The 21714-nt window shown below is 37.3% G+C and overlaps 1 protein-coding gene across 1 annotated transcript in view; it reads right to left on the bottom strand.

Annotated features, from left to right (window-relative positions):
- LOC308642277 (ras and EF-hand domain-containing protein-like) overlaps positions 1 to 21714 on the bottom strand; it is a 72536-nt gene that overhangs the window by 30701 nt on the left and 20121 nt on the right. Inside the window, exons 2-4 of the mRNA XM_081281125.1 lie at positions 7935 to 8081; positions 4659 to 4749; positions 1185 to 1280 (exon numbers count right to left, since the gene is read on the bottom strand). Of these exons, the coding sequence (XP_081137251.1) occupies positions 1185 to 1280; positions 4659 to 4749; positions 7935 to 8081 (334 nt within the window). The remainder of the gene's footprint in view (positions 1 to 1184; positions 1281 to 4658; positions 4750 to 7934; positions 8082 to 21714) is intronic.

Below are 21714 nucleotides of genomic sequence, written 5' to 3'. Positions count from 1 at the left end.
ATTCTTCAATTTTCAACATTATATATGACTTTATACATCATTAAATGACATAGAATCCATAAAGAGTTAAAATATTTATCTTAAACGCCTGAAAAAGAGGTTTTGTTGTTAAATTAATTTTCTTAGAAATAGTGAGAAAGCCTTATTTTGGAAACCACTCAACTATAAAGCAATCCAGTCTTTGCTTTGTTCAATTATGCTGCATCTGAGTCTGGACACTTCCATTCTCTGCATGTAACACTTCCTATGCTGCATGGTAATTGTTTTATAAATGTCTTCCCATCCCTACTAAAGTCTAAGATTTTTGTAGAGCAGAGTTAGAGTCAGATTCACTTATGTTTTCATCATGGTGAATTCAAGAAATATTTATTAAATTACTGAAACCAATAACATGTAAGCAAGATATGAAGATAGACACACACACAAACACACTCTCACACACACTCTCACACGCACAATTGTGTAAATGCATACATGAGCTGTGCTTACTGCTTGACTCATTAGTATTACTAGACTAATCTGGTTCAGGAACATCTACAACCTGGGGAGCAAAAGTATCCTTTCTATAAAGAGTTTCCATCTCATGAAATGGAGGGGATTTGTGGGTGTGCATTTCTGGAATGTCTATACATTGATCAAAATATATCTCACATCTGATAAAGTGTAAGCACTTCAGCTCTGGATTTTCTTCATCTTGACAGATGATATCAATGGAAGGTTTTTACACAACTACATCATGACTGCCAGATGGTTGCTTGTGACTGAGAAGAACACTAAGTTTTACATGCATTCTGACTTTGCAGAAGAAAAGTTATGGGGGGAAATGAGTTTCTCAGAATCAATGACATAAGTTAATAGCAATAATAAATTTGTAAGCATTTCTATGATTTTATTATTGCCTTTAACATACTGTCACATGAATCATCTTGTTTTTTCATATAATAACCATACCAGGTAGGCAGGAAGTCTGGTATAAGTGAGAAGGCACAACTTGCAGTAAGATGACTCCATCAGTCATTAGCTGTGTAATTTTGATCAAGTTATTTGCCCTCTCTGGAACTCATTTGTAAGGTAGCATATTTACAGCTTCTTCACACAAAAAACAATTTATAATTAGAATTCTTAATTATGGAAACACTGAGATACTGAGGCTGATCCTGGAAGTCAAGTTGCCATATACCTACCTTCTTGAGTTTTTTTATGGTAACCTGAAGGTCTCCTACTTCTGTTTCATACTGACGTCTGAGATCACTGAGGGCTTCCTCTGCTTTGCGTTTCTCCTAAAAGAAAAAAAAAGAATTTGTTTATTTAAATAGGCTTAGCTTTATATAATAAGAAGCCTTCAAAAGCTCGTAAGTGAGAAGCACTTTGTGTCAAACTAAGCTGAATTTAATTGTCCTGCACAGGGAGGGTGACGGGGATCGCAGGAAGAAACCAGATGGCTTGAGATGTGCAGAGGGTCTGGAATTAAAACCTACAGATATGGAAGAATCTCAAGATCCACATGCACACACCACCTTGAAGTGATACCTTTAAGACTGTTAACATTGTGACACAGGGCCAAGAAGTGACAGGAAGCCAGTTTCATGGGGGTGTGGTCATACCTCTCTGCAGAGATGCATGATCCCACATGTGGATACCCTGCCGAGTTCAAGGGTCTTACTACTCACTTACTGGTAGTTAAGGTTGGGCAAACTACTTACTTTATGTCTCCATTTCCTTATTGCATGACTGTGATAATTAAGTAATTCAAATAAATTAAATGATCCATATAAATTATATAATCCCCATAAATTAAATGATCTAAATAAATACTCCAATGAAAATTAAATGATCTGCATAAGTTGAATAATCCATGGAAATTAAATAATCTATGTGAAAGACTGAACTGAAGAACAACATTTTCCCTAACAGCATCTAATTTTTTTAAGGAGTTATCTTTATTCACCTGTACAATAAGCACGGCTCATTTCACAGGTGGATGGAGACACCAAAGCCTTACAAGCAGGTGTTAATGCAGGCAGCATCTCTGACATAGAAACCAACTTGGATGCAAGTATCTTCACTGGATCCATGGCTATAACACCAAACCTATCGCATCTATAGCTTAAAGATACTTTACTCAGAGCTAAATAAAGAAAATCATTTCTACCTACTTTATGTCATTCCCCATCTACAACAGGCAGATGCTGGGACAACTTATTACATGATGTAGGTAAGAAATGGTGGTGGTTCCAGTCAGCTCTTCACAAACTGACATGGGAGGAAGACTCATTCTATGAGACGGACATCAGCCTGAACCCAAATTAGACAGACACTAGAATAGAACCACAACTGATGTCACGTATGAATACATATGCAGAGATGATAAATACAATTTAGCAAACTGAATTTAACAATACATTAAAATAATAATACATCACAACCAACCAAGGTTTATCATAGGATACAAGTTTGTCTTAACATTCAAAAAATGATCAGTGTCATTCACCACATTAATATTTAAAAAAAAGAAAGAACAACCATATCTTAAACCATGGATCCTAAGTATATAACCTAAACAAAATGTAAAAACAAAATGTAAGCAACATACTGTCAATGTACAGCAAGCCCATGAAAAACTCAGGCAGAATAATTCTGTTTTTATAAAGTTGCAAAATGTACTGTTTATATTTACATAACCATAATAAAAAATAAAGACATCACTAATAAACTATTCAGAGAAATCTTTATAGAATGAGGGATGGGAATAGTAGCCAGATTTTAAAGGTACTTGCAATGTTCTATTTCTCTGGTGCATAGGGATTCACTTTGTAATTCTTCATTAAAGAATACAAAATGTTCTAAATCCTCATTTGCCTATAGGGTATACTTTATTAAAAATTAAAATTTCATCATAAAAAAACAAAATGTGAATCAAAATGGATCCTAAGTGTAAAACCTAAAACAATAAAACTTATCAAAGAAAGCATAAGGGAAAACCTTTGTAACTTGGGCTAATCAAAGATTTTTTTAAATAAAATGCCAAAAGCATAATTGATGAAAGAAGAAGTTTATAATTAGACTTCATCAATATTAAAATTTTTTCCTCTTCAAAATGTACTGTTAGAAGACTGAAAAGAAAGGACACTATGTGAAAATGTTTCTAGGTCAGGTGTCTGATGAGGGGTTATATTCATAATATGTAAAGAACTATGAACACTCAGTAACAAGAAAATGACATATTTTTTAAAACCAGCAAAAGATTTTTATAGTTCACCAAAGAAGTTACATACATGGCAATTAAGCACATGAAAAGATCCTCAACACCATTAGTCATTGGAGAAATGGAAACAAAAGCATAACAAAATTTCTCTATACACCTATTCCAATGCTAAAGGACACCGTTCTCATACACTGCTGTACAATTACTGGGGAAATCAGTTTACAGTGTCTTAAACAAATAAACATATACCTACACAGATGATCAAACTATTCCACTCTAGGAAATTACTCAAGAGAAATAAAAGTATACGCTTACATAAGTTCTTATATATGAATATTCATAGCACCTTAATTTGCAATAGCCAAAACCTGGAAATAAGTGTCCTTCAATAGATGAATGGATAGACAAACTGTGGATATGATCACAAAATGGGATACCACCACATATAAAAAGAATATAGATAAATGGCAATATAATATATCAGGGTTATAAAATAATTGCACTGAGTAGAAGTCAGACAAGAAATAGTTCATACTGCAAGATTCCACTTATATGCAGTTCTCAAAACTTCAAACTAATCTTTGGTGACAAAAAACCAAAAGGGTGGTTTCCTGGCAAGGAGGGACAAAGAAGGAGGGAAAGAAGGTTGTTAAGTAAGGGACATAAAGAAATTTTTATGGTAAATAGAAATATCACAGATGACAGATGTTTTGTGTGACAATGCAAACTTTACATATTCTACACTTTAAATATTCTATGCAGTTTATTGCATGCCAAGTGTATGTCAATAAAGCTGTTAACAATATTAAAAAAAATAAGAACCTGAAACAATGCAATATACCCTCTACGTAGAATTGTCATCAAGGTCAGGAAAACATGAATGTGGTTGGAGAACTAGGGCAGGGCATCAAGAAGTTGCGACTTTATCTGAGCTTTGCATTTTGGCAAAGTGGAAGGAATGGGACAACAATCACCAAGGCTAAGAAAATGGCTGGAGCAAAAGCAGAGCCCTAAGCAGTGATGCCATTGAACCAAGACCCCGGGGAGCTGCAGAGAGCCATGGTGACTGGAGGAATGTTAGGGAAAATCTTTAGTGAGCTAGGACATAACATTCCAGAGGGACTGTGACTAGAAGAGTGTGAAGTGGCTGTTGGGACAGGCTGGCCAATAGGTTTCCTTCCAGTGCCAAAGCACAGTGAGGTCCTGTGAGTTCCTGAACTGGTGTACTGTGGCTGCAGAGACCACATGCCTGTAGCAACTTGCTAGCCATGTGTGCTCTCACTGCAGGATAAAGAAATGATGCCACAGGTGCCACCACCAGTAAAAATCCCCTTGCTGGGAGCCTGGACCTTCTGTGCTTACACCCTGTCACTGAGAGGAATGTCCAGGAGCAACACCCACAGAAGTGCTCCATAAAGATCTGCTGAATAAATGTCCAGTCTCAGAAACTCACGTCTTTCCGGGTCTTGTGTTCTGCAGCCTGAATTCTCTGGTCCATTTCCTCTTCCAACTCACTCAACTGCATGGCTGCCTTGTCCTGGGCTCTGAAATTCAAAAGGCAGCACAATGAATGGTTCATTGTATACTTGGAATAGACAATGAAGAGAACCTTTGAGCTCATCCATTCTGTACAGTGTTATTTTATAGGTGAAGAGAAATGCCCCATTTTAAATTATATTCCCCATTCCTTCCAGGTAATAAAATAAGATTGGTAATGTGACCATTCAGGTATAAAATGACTAGATATTAAATAAATAAGATAAACTTGATTACATGATAGTAAGTTAGACTGTGGCAAAAGCACCAAATCACTGAGACTTTCAACAAATTCTTAAAATTCTTTTTGTTTTTATGACTGAGTTATAACCTGAACCCCCCTCCTCACAAAACAAACAAACAACAACAACAACAACAAAAACTCCATAGCAAAAAAATGGTTATGATTTTAAATTTTCATTATATGAAACTCACAATGTTATATGCTAAAGTAAAAAGGGAATAGAAGAGGTTTCAGCACTTGTTACTCATCAGCTCCTTGCCAAACTTCTAGAATGTAGATAAGGTTGCCATGTAGAAAATTTTTGTTTCTTTTATTAATGCAATTAATAAATCATCTCTCTATGGAGACAAAAGATACTGATTTGCCAAAAAGTTATAAATGGAAAAAATTTCAGTGAGAGGCATTCCAGGATTATTTTACTTACTAGAAATTGTCTAGTATGGACATACCTGTCACTTGATTGATGGCTGAAGTTTAAGATTTTAAAAACTTACACTTTCTTTTGTCCTCTCAGCTGCCTGTCTAACTATCTAGCTTTTCACTTGCATAATGCCTTGTCTTCCCAACTAGATTACAAGTGACCGGACAGCAACAACCATGAGGCTTAGAGAGTCAATTCCCTTGAACCAATGGCATGCTGTTAATAAAGAGTAGAGGACAGGACTTATATAAGATCATCCATCTTCTTTCTAGTTTGATGGGAATGCTATGACATACTACCATATTATTGAATTATTCACTCTCTCACAGCACACTTTGTTTATTAGTTTAACTTCTATGTACAACTACAGACAAGTATCGGGAATCCAAAGTAAATTCTGAGAAACATTATCATTTTCTGCTCTTGTTTACTTCCTCCTAATCATACAGCTTGCCCAGGGTTGAGTTGACCAAGTTTGGAAAGCTAATTAGTTCTATTTATAAATATTTGCTACTCCAAGTCTAGAACTTAGGCATCTCCATCACAAATTAAAAACCAAATCTATATTGTAAATAGCAATGTCACATGCCTTTTTTCCCTTTGTTATGATCATTTTTTTCCAGCTATTCCTTCTAGATATCAAATTCCAAACATCTAGAACTTCTCAGGAAATGTTTTCTCTGCCTTTCTCCATTCTGTGTGTATTTGTGTGTGTGTGTGTGAGGGTGTATGTGAGTGTGTACACGTGCACACGTGGTGTATAAATCAGGGTATTACATGATGACTCTTTTTGCCTAGCAATTTCTAATTCCCAGTAAAATGTCTAGTGTGCTAGGACTGTCCACTGTCACCTGGTCACTGGGAGCTCATCCTTCAAGTACAAGTGCAAAGCAAAATTACTACGACATCTCCACCCCCACCCCCCGCCACCACACATTCAGCTAAAAGCAGAGGAGAGAGTGGAGGTGCTTGCAAAGGATGGTTCACAAGCAGCCACTCAAGCACATCAGTGAGGCCTCTCATAGCAAAAGAGGAGCCTTTAGGAGACTGCAGAAAGAGCCTAACTCCAGATATTGCCCCTCTGAGAGAACACAGAAGTCAGGAGGAGAGTAACACCAACACAAACAGCTCAGCACAACATGACAGACTCACTCCACCTTGATAGAGAAGCCTGGCTGGCAGTGAGAACACAAAGAAAGGCATCCTTTTCTCTTCCCTTTTCAGTTTACATGATGAATCTTTAAAGGGTGCACGCTTGTGAAAATATGTGACACACATCTTTGTGTGGGTCTGTACATGCACATATGTGAATATGATTGTGAGTGTTTAATAGACAGTAGACACTCTCAAGAATCAATGCATCTGCTTGTCATGCCTCAAAGGAGACCAACTGTGGCTCTGGTCCAAACTCCAGGATGCACTACAGAATCTGGAGTCTGAGGATCGCCCTCTTGAAAGCCCCCTAGAAGTCAAACCTAAAGGCAAAGATCAGGGCTAGGTACATTTTGAAAATGTTCATAAGAAACCCCCTGTGAATAGTTCAACTTTTGCTTGACTCTAGGACTATAAGAACAGTTCTATTTAGTATTATAATTTTAAAACAATTTCTCCTCCTATATTATAATCCCCTCCAGTTACTCCAAAGGCTCATTCAGATAGTTTCAGCATTATGTTGAGGGCCTGTAGCTTCACCTGCACCCAGGCAGGCAGGGCAGCATGCTATCAAAGGGGCTGTGTTTACAAGTTCTGGGCAGAGAGCAGCAGGGTGCTATAGAATAGGACACCCAGGAACTGTGCCAAACAAGATGTCCCCTCTTTCCCAACATATGCTGAAGAGCGTGGTCCTTCTGGGGAGCAAAGAGCAGATGTTTGGATTGTGATACATAAATTCTTATTTTGCACTGAACTGCTGTTTAAACAAGAGAATACCTTATGTAAGAAAGCCATGGCTTACATGAACTCTCCATATGACAGGATGAGTTTAAACAGTGCTTTGGCTTTCAGTTCAGGGAGAGGGCTGACTGAGGAGGGTTAGAGAGAGGGAAACCATCATTGCTGAGCACCTACATGTGGTAGGCATATTGTGAGGGGCTCCAACCATGACATCATCTATTGAGGCGCAACACCCTGAGGCTGTGAATATTTTTCATTCTCATTTTGAAATGCAGGAACTGAGACTTGGGGAGATTAGGTAACTTTCCCATGAGGTCTTACATCTGTAATAAGGCCAGGCTTCAAATGGAGTCCTGCCTACCTATCTGGATGAAATTCTCTTTGTGCTTCAAGGGGCTGGATAAGATAAGATAAATCTCTGAATTGCTCCATATGGAATCATTGGTCCTGAACAGTTGATATAATAGGATCACAATGACCTACTGATACATTGATGGTTGACCCAATAAATCACTGTCTGGCTCAACTTACCCTGTGCTGGCTTGTTTATGGCCTATATCAATTCAGTTCATTGCTACCCACGCCAGAGAATGAATTAGAGGAGACTTACTGCCACTTAGAATGAACTTCCATACCTCTTCACAGCAATGGCCAGGTTTTCCATTTCTGTGCTTTGAAGTTTGATCTCATGGATGAAGTTCTTGATCACATGTTCATATGGCTGAATTAGTCTTGGCTCCACAAGGTTGATGTTTTGATACAGGACGCTAACTTGCTCTTTTCTGCCAAAACAATTAAAATGAATCAATGAAAATGTCAAGAGGCAAATCTGCAGAATACTTTTAGGAAATAAAAACATAACTAAAGCAACAATGAAAGAAAAAGCAGCAATAGGATTAAAAGAACACAGCAGTGAGAGGTCTTGTGTTTTTCTCCATCTTAGAAGATGGAGGGACAGGAAGGCAGTGGAAATGCAGAAGAGCAAAATCCTGAGAAAAGGTACTTGTTTATTGTCCCTGCTGGGTTTAGGTTTCTGGTTTTAAATAGAAAAGTAAATGAATTTATATAAAAGTCAGATAACAGGAAACCAATTACCTAATTCCATATTTCATTAATCCCTAATAAGACGTGTTTTAATTTTTGCAGTCACAAGAGTGAATATAGCTATTATTTTATGGTGAGGAAAAAATAAGTTCATGTATATTCATAGTTTCATGTTTACTTGCACTATTTTTACTCACAAAGCTTCTGACAGCAAATGTATGGGTTTTTTCCTCACACCAATCGATTCTCTAATTTTCCAGCCACCAACAGTATCATTCAGTTCCAACACTGCCTGGAGTTGGCACAACCCACAGTTGACTGCCCCACATCAGATACCATTCTCAAGCCCCAGGTGGCCACCTGTACTTCTAACCAGTCAGTTCCCATGACCCCTTGGTCCTGTTCAAGAATTTGCTAGACTGGCTCACAGAACTCAAGAAACAGTTTACTTACTGGTTTATTATAAAGCACACACTTGGAAACAGCCAAATAGAAGGGGTGCAGAGGGAAGGAACTGGGGGAGGGTGCGGACTTCCATGCCCTCTCCAGTCACACCACTCAGTCATTCTATGGGTTCACCAGCCCAGAAGCTCTCCACACCTTTTGGTTAGGGCTTCTAGTGGAGATTATTCTTCTTTAATCTTCAGCCCCTTTCTCCTTGCTAGTCAGGAATGGGGCTGAAAATTCAAATTCTCTAATCAGGCTTTGCACCTTCTGAATAACCAGCTCCACCCTGAAGCTACATAGGGGCCTGGAGCTAGCAGTAATCTCATTATAGGACAAAAGACACTCATCACTGTGGAGATTCCAAGGGTTTTTAGAACTCTGTGCTAGGAACCTGAGACAAAGACCAAGTATCTATTTCTTATTGTATCACAGTATTTATATGTGACAGTCCTCATACTTGTCATAAAATAACTTTTTATTACAAGAAAAAATTTCAGAGGCATTTCAAAAGAAAAACTGACAAGATTCAGTAGCTGACATGATAGAGAATAAAGGAACTGGTTGGTGATACTAGGGGTGCCCTTGCCTCAGTTTAGGAGCTGATGCCCTAAGTGGAGTTGAGCATGATCTATGAGGAATGTGCCCCATATTCTTAGTTCATAAAGCCTACATAATCAGCTGCTATCAGTGGACACCATGTCTTAATAACCACACTAGTCCCCACCTGTTATGGTTTGGATGATATCTTCCAAAAGCTCCCATGTTAATGCATGAGGGTCATAATCTAATTAGTGGATTAATCCATGTGATTGATAATTTGAATATATTATTTGAATTAATATTTGAATATAAAATACTCTGAACTACCGAGTGGTAACTGTAGACAGGTGGGGCATGGCTAAAAAGAAGTCAGTCACTGGGGGCATGCCTTGAGGATTATACATATTGTTTCTGGATCCTCTCACCTTCTTTCTGCTTCTGGACTACCACGAGGTAAGCAGCTTTCCTCCACCATGCCCTTCCACCCTGATGTTCTATCTAATCTGGGCCCCAGAAGAATAGAATCAGCCAACCATGGACTGAACCTCTGAAATCATGATCTCAAAATAAAATTTTCATCCTCCAAGTTGTTCTGGTCAGGTATTTTGGCCACAACAACAAAAACATAACACACCACAACATCCAAAGCTTTTTTTAATTGATGGGTTGCATGTTCACCTTCTTTCCAACTTACATCAGAGACCATGCAATCTGATCTTCCTTCTTCTGACACTAACAGACAGCAATGCTTGCTGTTATTTAATACAAGCTGCAACTGTGACATGACAGTAGCACCGTTTTTGTTTGTTTGGTTTTTTTGTTGTTGTTGTTTTGTTTTGTTTTTTACAGCAAAGAACATTTACACCAGTCGAAATAAATGCCAAGGATTTAAGATACAGGCAATTCCTTGAGCCTGAAATAACTGACTTACAATATTAGTATGAAAAAAACTCTATAAATTTTCATCAAGTCTAGAAAAGTTAGGAATAGCTAACAATACATATTGTATTACTTAAAAATCACCTCTAGCCACACTTGTAATCCCAGCAGCTCAGAAGGCTGAGGCAGGAGGATTATGAGTTCAAAGCCAAACTCAGCAAAAGCAAGGTGCTAAGCAACTCAGTGAGACCCTGTCTCTAAGTAAAATACAAAATAGGGCTGGGAGTGTGGCTCAGTGGTCGAGTGTCCCTTAGTTCAACCAAAAAAAAAAAAAAATCACCTCCAGCGCTTGTATAATTCTTATGCTTTATGATCTAACACTTTAATGTTACCCCCAACAATGCAAAAAGCTTTCTGTCCCCTGCTCCTAATGTGGAAAGACTACTTATCTTGATCTGGTAGAGCCATGGGACAGGCCACTACAGAAACCAGGATGCCTAAGAGCTTTCCACAGTCCAATGACACCAAAGTGATATCCACAGAAGACCAATTCATACTTATTCACTCAATCCATGCTCCCTGGACATTTGTCCTGTTACTCTGTTGAAGGCAGCCTGTTCAGATTCTATGGGGGCACAAGAAAGACAATGATAATCTCAAGCTTCAGTAATTGAAAAGCTATGCACAAAACCATCTCCAAACTGGTAGAGATGATACTGTTAGATTAAAAAAATTATGATTATAGTACTATTTAGTGAATGCTCAACAGATTTCAGGTATTGTACTAAGCAATTTGTATGCATCTTCTCAGAACACACAAAACAATCCTGTGAAGTACTTTTATTAATCCATTTTGCAAATCAGACAGACTGAGGGCCAGTTATGATCTGATTTGGGTCCCATACCCACCAAATTTATATGTTGAAGTCCCAACCCTCCATATCTCAGAATGCAATTATATTTGGAATCAGGGTCTTTAAAGTAAGTAAATTAACATGAGGTAATTCAGGTGAGTTCTGATCTATTCTTATTAGTGACCTTATAAAAAGAGGAGTTTTGGACACAGACATATACAGGAGGAAAACCATGTGAAGATGCAGGGAAAGAAGTCATCTACGAGCCAAGGAAAGAGGCCTCAGAAGTAACTAACCCTGATGACACCTTATTTCAGAATTACAGTATCCAAAATCATGAGATAAAACATTTTTATTGTTCAATCACCCCAGTCTACTGTGTTTGTTACCACTATTCCTAGGCAGCCCATAGAGTCCAAGGTCATTCAGTGATAGTGATTGAGAAGCAGAGGTGGAATTCAAACTCAGTCTCATGCTGGAGACTACACAATCAACTATGACCTATTGTTTCCTAAATGTGCTAAACATTTCAACTTTGGCAAAAGAAAAGCGGAATTCAAAATCAATGCAAAGAATTATGAAACACCACAAAACACCATGTACATATTAACTCTGAACCTTAAGCATGGCCCCAAGTACCATGTGGCTATAAATTCTCAAGGTCTACCAACTCTGTGCAGAGACTAATTATGATTCAAAAGAACTAACTGCTCAAGTTAAATAGCATTAATAAACCTGGAGGAGTAAGTCACTTTATTTAGTGATTTAAAACAGCTCTTCCATCAGAGCTAAGGACAAATACTGGTTCCAAGAGCAGTTAAAAAAAAAAAAAAAAAACTCTACTTCTGAGATTATCTCATGTAATCTCAGGGTATAACAAGATCATTGACTTCTTTGCCTTTGTCATTTACTAAACAAAGGCAGGATGAAAAACCTAAAAACTTTCTGTATAATAGGAACTCAATTGCCAGGGACAGCCACTAAGAAACTGTCCTCTGGAGTCCTTGTTTACTGGCTAACTGAACAAAAATGAAATGCTCAGAAGTAGATGTCTCAGTAGATTCCCTTATTTTCTACAAATTTCTAAAATGAAAAGAAAACATAATGACTGATAAATTCTCTTGGGTCATCTGCTGGTCCTAGCATTACAGAATTTCAAAAACAGTATACACTGAAGTATATAAATAGGTTATTTTAAAAAATGTCTTTCTCTAATAGAAAATATGTTGTATGGCTAACTCTTGGTGCCAGAATTGCTGGATACTCATCTCTTCTGCTTCTTATTGCAGGGAATTTAGGGAAACTGGAATTCAGGGAAACTGGATTTCCCAAAACCCCTGGTGTATAGGTTGCAGCCATGTTGGACCATTGATAGGGAACAGGGCAGCCAAAGAAATATAGTGTCTGTCTTTGTTTCTCCCTCCCTCCCTCTCTGTCCCTCCCCACCCTCTCTTCCTCCTTACTCCTATACCCTTTTCTTCCTCATCCTTGTCCTCACAGAGCAACTGAGGAACTCCAATATAGGAAAGTCACATAATGTAACATGCTTGGATCCCAGAGTCACCATGTTGAAGGAAAGCACATAGTCTTGACTAACCACATTAATCTGTCCTACACATAAGAGAAAAATAAGTTTGTATTATATGAAGCCACTTAGACTTGGAACTCCTTTATTATAGTCAATTTAGCTCAGAGTTGGCATGATGGTTTCCTTTTTGAATATTTTACCACCCTCTTCCAAATGAATATACTTTTGGATCTCCTTACTTGATAGCTTCATATTAACCAAGTAATAAAACTTTTATGATCAAGGTAAATCTTTACCACCACCATCCACTCTCTTTAAGAGGGCATAAAGACTAGTCTGAAGCATTTATATTCTGAAGCAGACATTTACTGGGCACCTTATATATGCAGTGTAGGTACTGATTTAAATATTCACATGTATTATTCACTTATAATACATATCTCAGGATAACCACAGGAAGTTTTCACCAGTGTTTCACTGAGGCAGAGAGAGGAGAGCTAGGATTCCAACTCAGTCCAGAATTTGGCTTTCTAAGGAGGAAATAGCTCTTCATGCCCAAATCAAGTGATAAACTGGTTTCCTAGAGTCCCGAGTACATACCACCATTTAATAAAATATTATATACCAAGTTTTTAAAAAATACTTCGAAGGAGGACTTGTGTTATTGCTTAAGGTCTATCCACATTACAAATGAACTCCTTGAAATAATGAAAGCATAACTGAAATTAAGATGAGATATTATTTGGTTTACTTCAAGGTCTCCGGGGAAAACACTATATGGTACTTCCTGCACAGGCAGCTAAACCCCTGTGGATTCTTGGACTCAACAGCGCAGGCAGGCAGCACTGCTTGGTGTCAAGATAATCTTTCACTGGACAGTACAGTAGTCACTGGCCTCTCATGACATCTTTGCTCCTGACGTCAAAGGTTAAACAAGCAGCAGTCACACAATGGCTGTACACACAATTCTATTTCCTTCTGGATCTGACCCAGTTTGGTGCATGTGAGTGCCCAGAAGAGTGCCAAGTAGTGACGAGGCTTGAACACACCTTCCATTCATGAACATCCAGCCTCATGTAAGGTGATTACACTTGGACTCATAGATACCAGGGAGACCTGCCAGAGATGGGCTTGACAAACACTAGGTAAGAAGTAAAGGTCAAGTCAAATGAATCCGTCAAGACAAAGAGAGAGAGAGAGAGAGAACACTAAGACAGTCTCTAATACCAAAAACCTAAATTATTCCTGAAGAAACCAAAGGAAAGTCAGAAAAAATCCACCCTGAATTACCTACCAGTTTTAGATGCTTAAAATCTGAGCCTAGTCATTTCTTGTTTAATAAAGTACAAGATGATTTATACAAAAGAGGGCAGTAATGTCTAAATACTAATGAAAAAATTCACAACTTAAAATTTTTAAAAACAATCCCTGAGAAATAAGCATTTGCAAACATTACCACTGAGGTTCAGAGGGAAATCAGATGTACTTAAAGACTTAAAGAAAAAAAAAGCAAACTTAAGATATGTAAAAATCTTCACACATTTTTTTGCTAAGATTAACATTTTACTTAGAGCCCATTTATATTTATGTTTATGTATCTGCAATACAGTGAGCCTGGTATTTTAGAATGCCTGGATATTTCTGGTCTCAGGACGTTCCTGAGAAACAGTCAAATGCAGACAATACCACTCCACACTAAGAGCACAGTGACCCAGAGAGTTTCTAGGAAAAAAAAAATGGTTATCAGATGCCAAGTCTTGCTGCTTAAGCATTAAAATAGAGAGCTAAATTATTTATCCAAGCTACATGTTATACAGACCTAACCCCAAAGCACGATTTATGAACAAAAGTGAACAGTATTAAATGCCAGTATCTTCATCATTCTAAACTAAGGTATGGCACAAGAGAACTGATGCTCTAACATCTGAGTACAAGAAATGAGAATATCCATGCCATTCAAGAGGCATCATGTGAAATCCTGGAAATAAAATGCTATAATCAGACTGTTTTTTCTGACATAAAGCTTATACATGATGGAAAAGTTCTGTGAGGATTAAGATGCTTTGTTGATAGCACAGAATAGAGGAACTAAGACGACCAGGGATGACCTGAAGCGTGTGTAGAAATCAACCAGGTAAAAAGCAGGAAGAGGGTAGGATGGGTGTGGCCTAGTCTAGGCACTCACAACCACAGGCAAAGGGAGTTCTACATCAGGTGGGGCTGCAGATGTCAGTAGGAACCAGAGGAGTGTATAGGGACGGTAAGCACTAGTGAAAAGAAAAAATCCAAAAATGAATGTTCTCTCTGATATGTGGATGCTAACACACAATAAGAGGGGTGGATAGAAGTTAATTGGACTAGACAAAGGAGAATGAAGGGAAGGGAGGGGGCACGGGAATAGGAAAGACAGTAGAATATATGAATAAAAAACTAATATAACTCCATATCATGTACAACCACAAAAATGGGATCCTAATTAGACTACATTATACTCCATGCATGTATAATACGTCAAAATACACTCTACTATCATGTATATCTAAAAAGAGTAAACAAACAAACAAAAAACAAGAGGGAGTTGGGCTGTTCTGAGAGGATGGGAAGCATCAAAAAACTTAAAGAAATGACATGATCCAGTTTGCACCTTAACTACTCCATCTTCACACAGCTTTGGCCGATGCGGAGGATTAAGGAAAGGATTCTGAAACAAATCTGTGGAGATAGAAATAAATCTAAGGGCATTCTCACTTAATCCAGAGATGTGGGACTTCAAGGGTTTTCACCAGCTTCTACTGTACTACAAAATAGGTAGAATTACAGACAATTAAAATCTGACAGTATAATTACTTCTTGCTTTGGGGTTAAGAATAATGACCCTTTTAGATTCCCTGAATAAACCACACTGTAAGTGCAAAGACTTATCCTTTTCCCTTCATACAAATTACTCATTTAAGATGTGCTTTTATTATATAGTATACTTACTCCTGGAATAAATTCCCATTAGCCAGAAAATAGGTCTCAATGTCCAGATGCAGCCAGTTGCTAGAGCAGGAGAACATTAACTCTCCTTCTTCAGGTCCAATTTTGCTTTTTAGACAGAATATGCCTCAGCCCACTCAGCCCCCTTGTCCAGGTCCCTATGCCTGGAAATGGTCCCCATCTGTGTTCTTACAATAGGTCTTTTCCTTTAATAACTCAATTATAGAATGGTTAGCTGGTTCTCCATTCTATAGAAAATACTCAGTGGTCTCCTCTACCTGGTCCTCAGTCAGCAGTCCTGGGAAGACAAGTTGGTCCAATGGCCTGGACTTTCCAGGCCTCTGAACAGGCTGTTGCTCCATCAGAGGAGAATTTAGTCTGGGTGATAAACCACCAAGGCTTCATCCAGGACCCTCTGCCCAAGTTCATCTGCAGATGAAATTCTTTCCACATTGTGTCACCCCAGAAAATGTCTCAGTATTTTATCTGGATAACAATCCCCAAAAGGTTTTAAAATGAAAAGTTCCTGGAAAATGAATTAACTAGATTCACTCAAAGTCTAGGAACAATTCAGATTGCAAATTGCTTTCTATTTAAAATCACAAACGTTTAGTTATGGATAGTTTGCCAACTGAGACAGGAAAAGAGAAACAACAAGAGATGTTGTGCTGCAGGTTTAGAGAAGGCATAGCCTCAAAAGACCTGAGGGCTTCTGAAGTCATGAATGAATGGTACAGGATGTGCATAATGGCCAGATTCAAATGCTCCCTTCACCAAATCCTAGTTTCATGACCCAGGACAAAACCCTTAACCCTCTTGTGCTTCAGTTTCCTCAACCTTACAGTAGGTCTAAGAACAGAACCCTAACTCTTAGGGTTGTTTTGAAGATAGACCACTCCTAAAGTACACTGGATATAACACCTTGGCATGCTGTAGATAATCAAAAGGTGTTAGTCACTGCTATGATCTGTTATTACTCTTGGTTCTACCCAGCTGAGTTGGAGAGAAGTAGGTGGTTGTCTCCTTATTAGTGCTGTGTTTGGGTGAACAAAGCCTTATGGTGTAGAAGTCCCATGGACAGAAATGTCTTCTGAGCACCACTGCTCTGGAATAATGAGAATAGGGTCATATCCAAGGTCTGCAACGGTTACAACCAGGGTGAGTAAATACTTTCTTTTAAGCATGAAATAGGAAACATTTTAGGTTTTGCAGGACCTGATGATCTCTGATGTGACTACCTAGCTCTATCATTGTAGGTTGAATGCAGCCCCAGAAAATAAATTAGTGGATTAAGTATGGCTGTGCTCCAATAAAACTTTATTTACACAATTGGCAGAGGGCCAAATGTCCCTTGCTTTTCATATCCTAGTTAAGATCTTTTAAGGTAAGTCCCTCAGTACAGGATTGGAGATGGAACAATTGAGATCTCACCCTTCTATGCTCAGGAAAAAAGGCTTTTGTTTACATTGTAAAATTTTTTTCACATACAGAAGTTAATTTTGTAGATATCACATTGTTAATGTACTCTAAATGTGTGTGTGTGTGTGTGTGTGTGTGTATGAAATGTACCTCTTCATTTAAGAGTACTTATTTGCAAAACACCTTTATTCTCCCAGTATTTCTTATACATCAACTTACTTTGAGTCAAATTAAATGTAGACATAATCAGTCTCATAATGTTAGTATAATTTGGTGTTACAACAGTCATTGTTTACTGAAAACTTCTATTTTGGAAAATATGGCATTGAAGAAAAATTAAGCATGTAGTATCAGTCTCTATGCAAAATTTACTTTTAGATGACATCATTCACCTTCCCAGGTTTCCTGAAGACAGTCCCAGTTTATGCTTGTTGTCCTATTCCTGGTCACTTTTGTATTTATCAGAATTTTCCCTTTCTAAATCAAAAAGTTGCATTAACCACTATCAACAATGATTAAGCCATATATTAACTGAGCATTTAAAGTTATCAAGGTTGCATTCAAATAAGCTGGGATGAGTTTGTGGATCTCCACTTTAACCTGGTGGTGTGTGAGACATCCACGCAGAAACAAGATTTCTCATTCACACATGGCTAACTCAGAAGATAATTAGTGATAAACCTATCTCTTCTTTCCTGACCCTTTCTAGGTAGAATGCAACTAAGACTCCCTTTTAGGAACAGGAAACAGAATACTCACTGATAAAGTAAATTAAGCTTAGGCAAAAGTAGCTGGAAACAGTTAACTCTTTCAGGGATCAGATGGTGGTGGAGAAAGACTGCAGGTACTTTTCTCTGCTGGACACCAGGGTTGCCAGCCAACTATCCTGCTTCCTGTAAGATGGTCATTCAGCCAAATCAGTAAGAATTTGGGAATTATAGGCATCATGCACAACAAAATAGGTACAGACACTGGACAGTCCTGACACTGAGAAATAGAGAATAATAAAATGGTTCTTGCTACAGTGATTCAACGATTTTTCATATGATCTAAACCTATAACTACTATTTTATTGGATGGTAACACTTTTATATTATGTAATAAACCATTTTGACAGCAAAGATCTCAAAAACACAAAAAAAACAAGTCTGTTTGTTAAAAAGTTAATTACTAAATTTCTTTTCCTCAGAAAAGTTAATAAATGTATAATTGCTCAAAAATATGTGTTAACATCATAAATGAGGTGCCTAAGAAGGCATAACAACTAAATGCAAAGTGGTGTCCTGGATGGGATGATGGAACACACAGAGAACATTTAGAAAAATTGAGGAAATCAGAAAAGCTATGGATTTTGGTTAATAGTATCAAATACTTCATTAATTGTAACAAATGCACTGCACCGAAGCAAGATACAAATAATAAGAGAAGGTAAGTATAGGTTACATTGGAACTTTGCATTACCAGTCCAATTTTTCCCAAACCATTCTAAAAAACTTAAGCTTATTTTAAAAAATAGCTGGTCAATATTTATCCTCCATGATGCTATACCACAGTGATACACATTAACTACACAAAAAAACAGACACACATATTTCCTAAAGAAGCATCAGCAACTGGGTCTTCCAGAAAACTGTAAAGTTTGCAATTTGACTCATGTAACTGCAAAAGGTTCATTTAAACACCACCCTGAAGCATGCCTTTTCCCTCAGGAAGGAAAGGGATTGTTATTCTAAATTAATTCTACGTCTTTTTTGGTCCAACTTTTTCTCACTATCGCAAAGAGTAAAGCGATAGTTATTATGTTATTTCCATTAACAGACAAAACGTCCCCAAAATAAATGAGCTTAGTTTTATATCAGTGGAATGAGATTCTTCAAAAAGAATCAGCTGTATTAATTTTAATCATAATTTGTTTTTTTCCATCCACTGCATAGAATCAAAGTAAAGCGTTCAGAAGTTCATTCTGTTAAAGGTAAAACATGCAACCTTATTACAAAGGTTATTATAAATTCAAAGCAAAATGAAATAATAAAGCATTGTGGTTCAAATTATATTTTTATTGAATTGAGAAATCTATGAGGAAACATGCAGTATTCTGCATCTGACTTTGTTTATATTTAACATAATGTCCTCCAGTTCTATTCATTTTCCAAATGACAGGATTTCATTTGTTTATGGCTGAAAAATATTATTCTACTATGTAGATACACCACATTTTCTTTATCCAACCAGCTACTTATGGGCTCTATGATTCCCTGCTACTGTGAATAGTACAGCATCACATATAGGCCAGGAAGGGTGTGCAAAGGCGGGAGGGTCAGGGGAGGTTAGATAACAAGAACCACACAACTAGATCTAAGTAACAAGTTCCAGTGGTCTACGGCAAATAGGGTGGTTAGAGCTTGCAATATCCTACATGTATTTTATGAATAACTAGAAGAGAGGAACTTGAAAACTCCAAACACAAAGTAGAAGATGTCAATTATCCTGATTTAATAAATACATATTATATGCATTATTGAAACATCATACTCTATCCCAAAAATATGTACAATTATTATGTGTTAATTTAAAAATTGTTTAAAGTTTAAGGAAATGGAAATGTTAATGACCCTGACTTGATTATTACACACTGTCTATATATAGAATTGTCACACTGTATCCCCTAAGTATGTATAATTAACATAAGAATTAATTTAAAAAGAAATCTGTGAAGAACAGTGGTACATATAACTACATTCAAAACAATTTTATTTCTGCCAACTGAAATTAAAGCTCTGTCAAATTTTTTAATATCTTTGTACACACAGTAATAGTATCTAAACAATGTTAGTCAGTTTTTCATCACTGAGCAAAATGCCTGAAAAAAACAACTTAGAGAAGGAAAAGTTGATTTAGGCTCCTGGTTTCACAGGGTTAGTCCATGGTCAGCTGGCTCCATTGCTTTGGGCACAAGGTGAGAGAGGACATCATGGTGGAAGGACATGGCAGGGGAAAGCTGCTCAGTTCAAGGAAGCCAAGAAACAGAAAGTGAAGAGCCAGGGATGAAATAAAATCCCGAGGGTACACACCTGTGACCTGCTTCCTCCAGCCACACCCCACCTGCCTGCAGTTACCATCCAGGAATCCATTCAAATCATTAATGCATGAACTGAAATAATCTACGGATAGACTTACAGCTCCCAGAATCTAATCATTCCAACTCTGAACATTCCAGCGTTACCTAATTCTTGTGCTTTCCCGGGGACACCACAATATCCAAACCATAACATGAACTAAACATTTTGTAAGAGTCACTTTCTTCCATCTTTGTGGCCTATCATCATTTGGGGTTTGGAAATGTTTACACCTTGAAGAACTACTCAGCTAGTCATCCTACAAGCCTTGTGTTTCTCATAACTAACTAGTTCTCTAAGCTTTCATTATGTTTTGCTCAAAAAAAAAAAATCAGTTGAAAAACTAATCAAATCACTCCATAACAAGAATTATAAAAATTACCTTCATCTTTTGAAGATCTTAGCAGATTGGAATTAATTGAAAACTATGCCTGAAACCAGAAAGACACCGAGGAACTAGAGATTAAATGATGAGCATAAATTTACTTCTGAAACTCTGTAATTATGATTTCGAATATCTCCATTTGAAAGGAAAATCTATTGATAGGCCTCCCTTATTTAGCTGATTAAATTTATAGCCTATAACTCTTGGTATACATGATACTGTTTAATTAGTTACCATCCGGAAAGACGTGTCAAAAAATTTATCACCTACTTTTCTCTTTAAGAACCACTGATTTCTATCTACCTTGCTACCTATCAAACACAAAGATAAATCAGTAAGTTATTCAGTCTATTTTATACAAAGATGGAAAAGTAGACCAGAAATATCAAATCCAGAGCAAATTTAGTTGTAAAGATGTTCTTACAAATTTTTTTGAAAACATTTCCCCTTTGAAATAAAATGCTGTTGACATCTCTAATTTGACATTTCAACAGTTTGGACCTTTAGAAAGGGCCCCTGGAATCACTCAGTGGTGGCTGAGCTATATCTTCCACAAGGCAGACAGCTTCCTGAGACACCCCCCAATTCCCATCCTCTGTCCACTCCATTGCTTACCCTGCATCATGGTAAAAAGTTTAACTGCTGTACTGCTGTCATATATACCTAATTAAAATAAATAAATTAATTAAAAAAAGGTTAACTGCTTTTCCATTTGATTTTATGTAGAGGGGTGATATTCAAAAATCTTATTAAAATCTGTCTTTTTTACATTATATAAGGATCGGTTATCCTGAAAACAGACCCACTTTGAAGCTCCCTGAGCCGCCCCTCACTAAAAGAGCAAACAACCTTTCAATTTGCAAAAATTATCTGCTGAAGGAATCTGACCTTCAACCTTCAACTTCAACTGTCAAGAAAAGAATGGACACCAGTTCTTCCTTAATTGAGCCATTATCTAAACTCTGTGGTCATCTGATAAGAAAAAAACTATTGCTGTGGTCTGTTTGTTTACATTTATCTCAACTTATATTTTTCATCCCAAACCTTTAACATTCTGTTGATTTTAGTTCCCTTCCCTGTGATCAGAGCTGTATTCCTCTCTCACCTGCTCAGATATTATACCCTCTGGGCAGTAAAATTGGCACAAATACTACTAAATGAAATGGAAATAAATGCTTAATGGTTGCTTTAAATCAAAGTACTAAAGAGAGAACTGTTAAAAAA

The sequence above is a fragment of the Spermophilus citellus genome (assembly GCF_964194105.1).
Source record: "Spermophilus citellus genome assembly, chromosome: 2".
In the NCBI taxonomy this organism is placed as follows: domain Eukaryota; kingdom Metazoa; phylum Chordata; class Mammalia; order Rodentia; family Sciuridae; genus Spermophilus; species Spermophilus citellus.
Note: the sequence above shows the minus strand (reverse complement) of the source record. Positions and strands in the feature narration are given on the sequence as shown.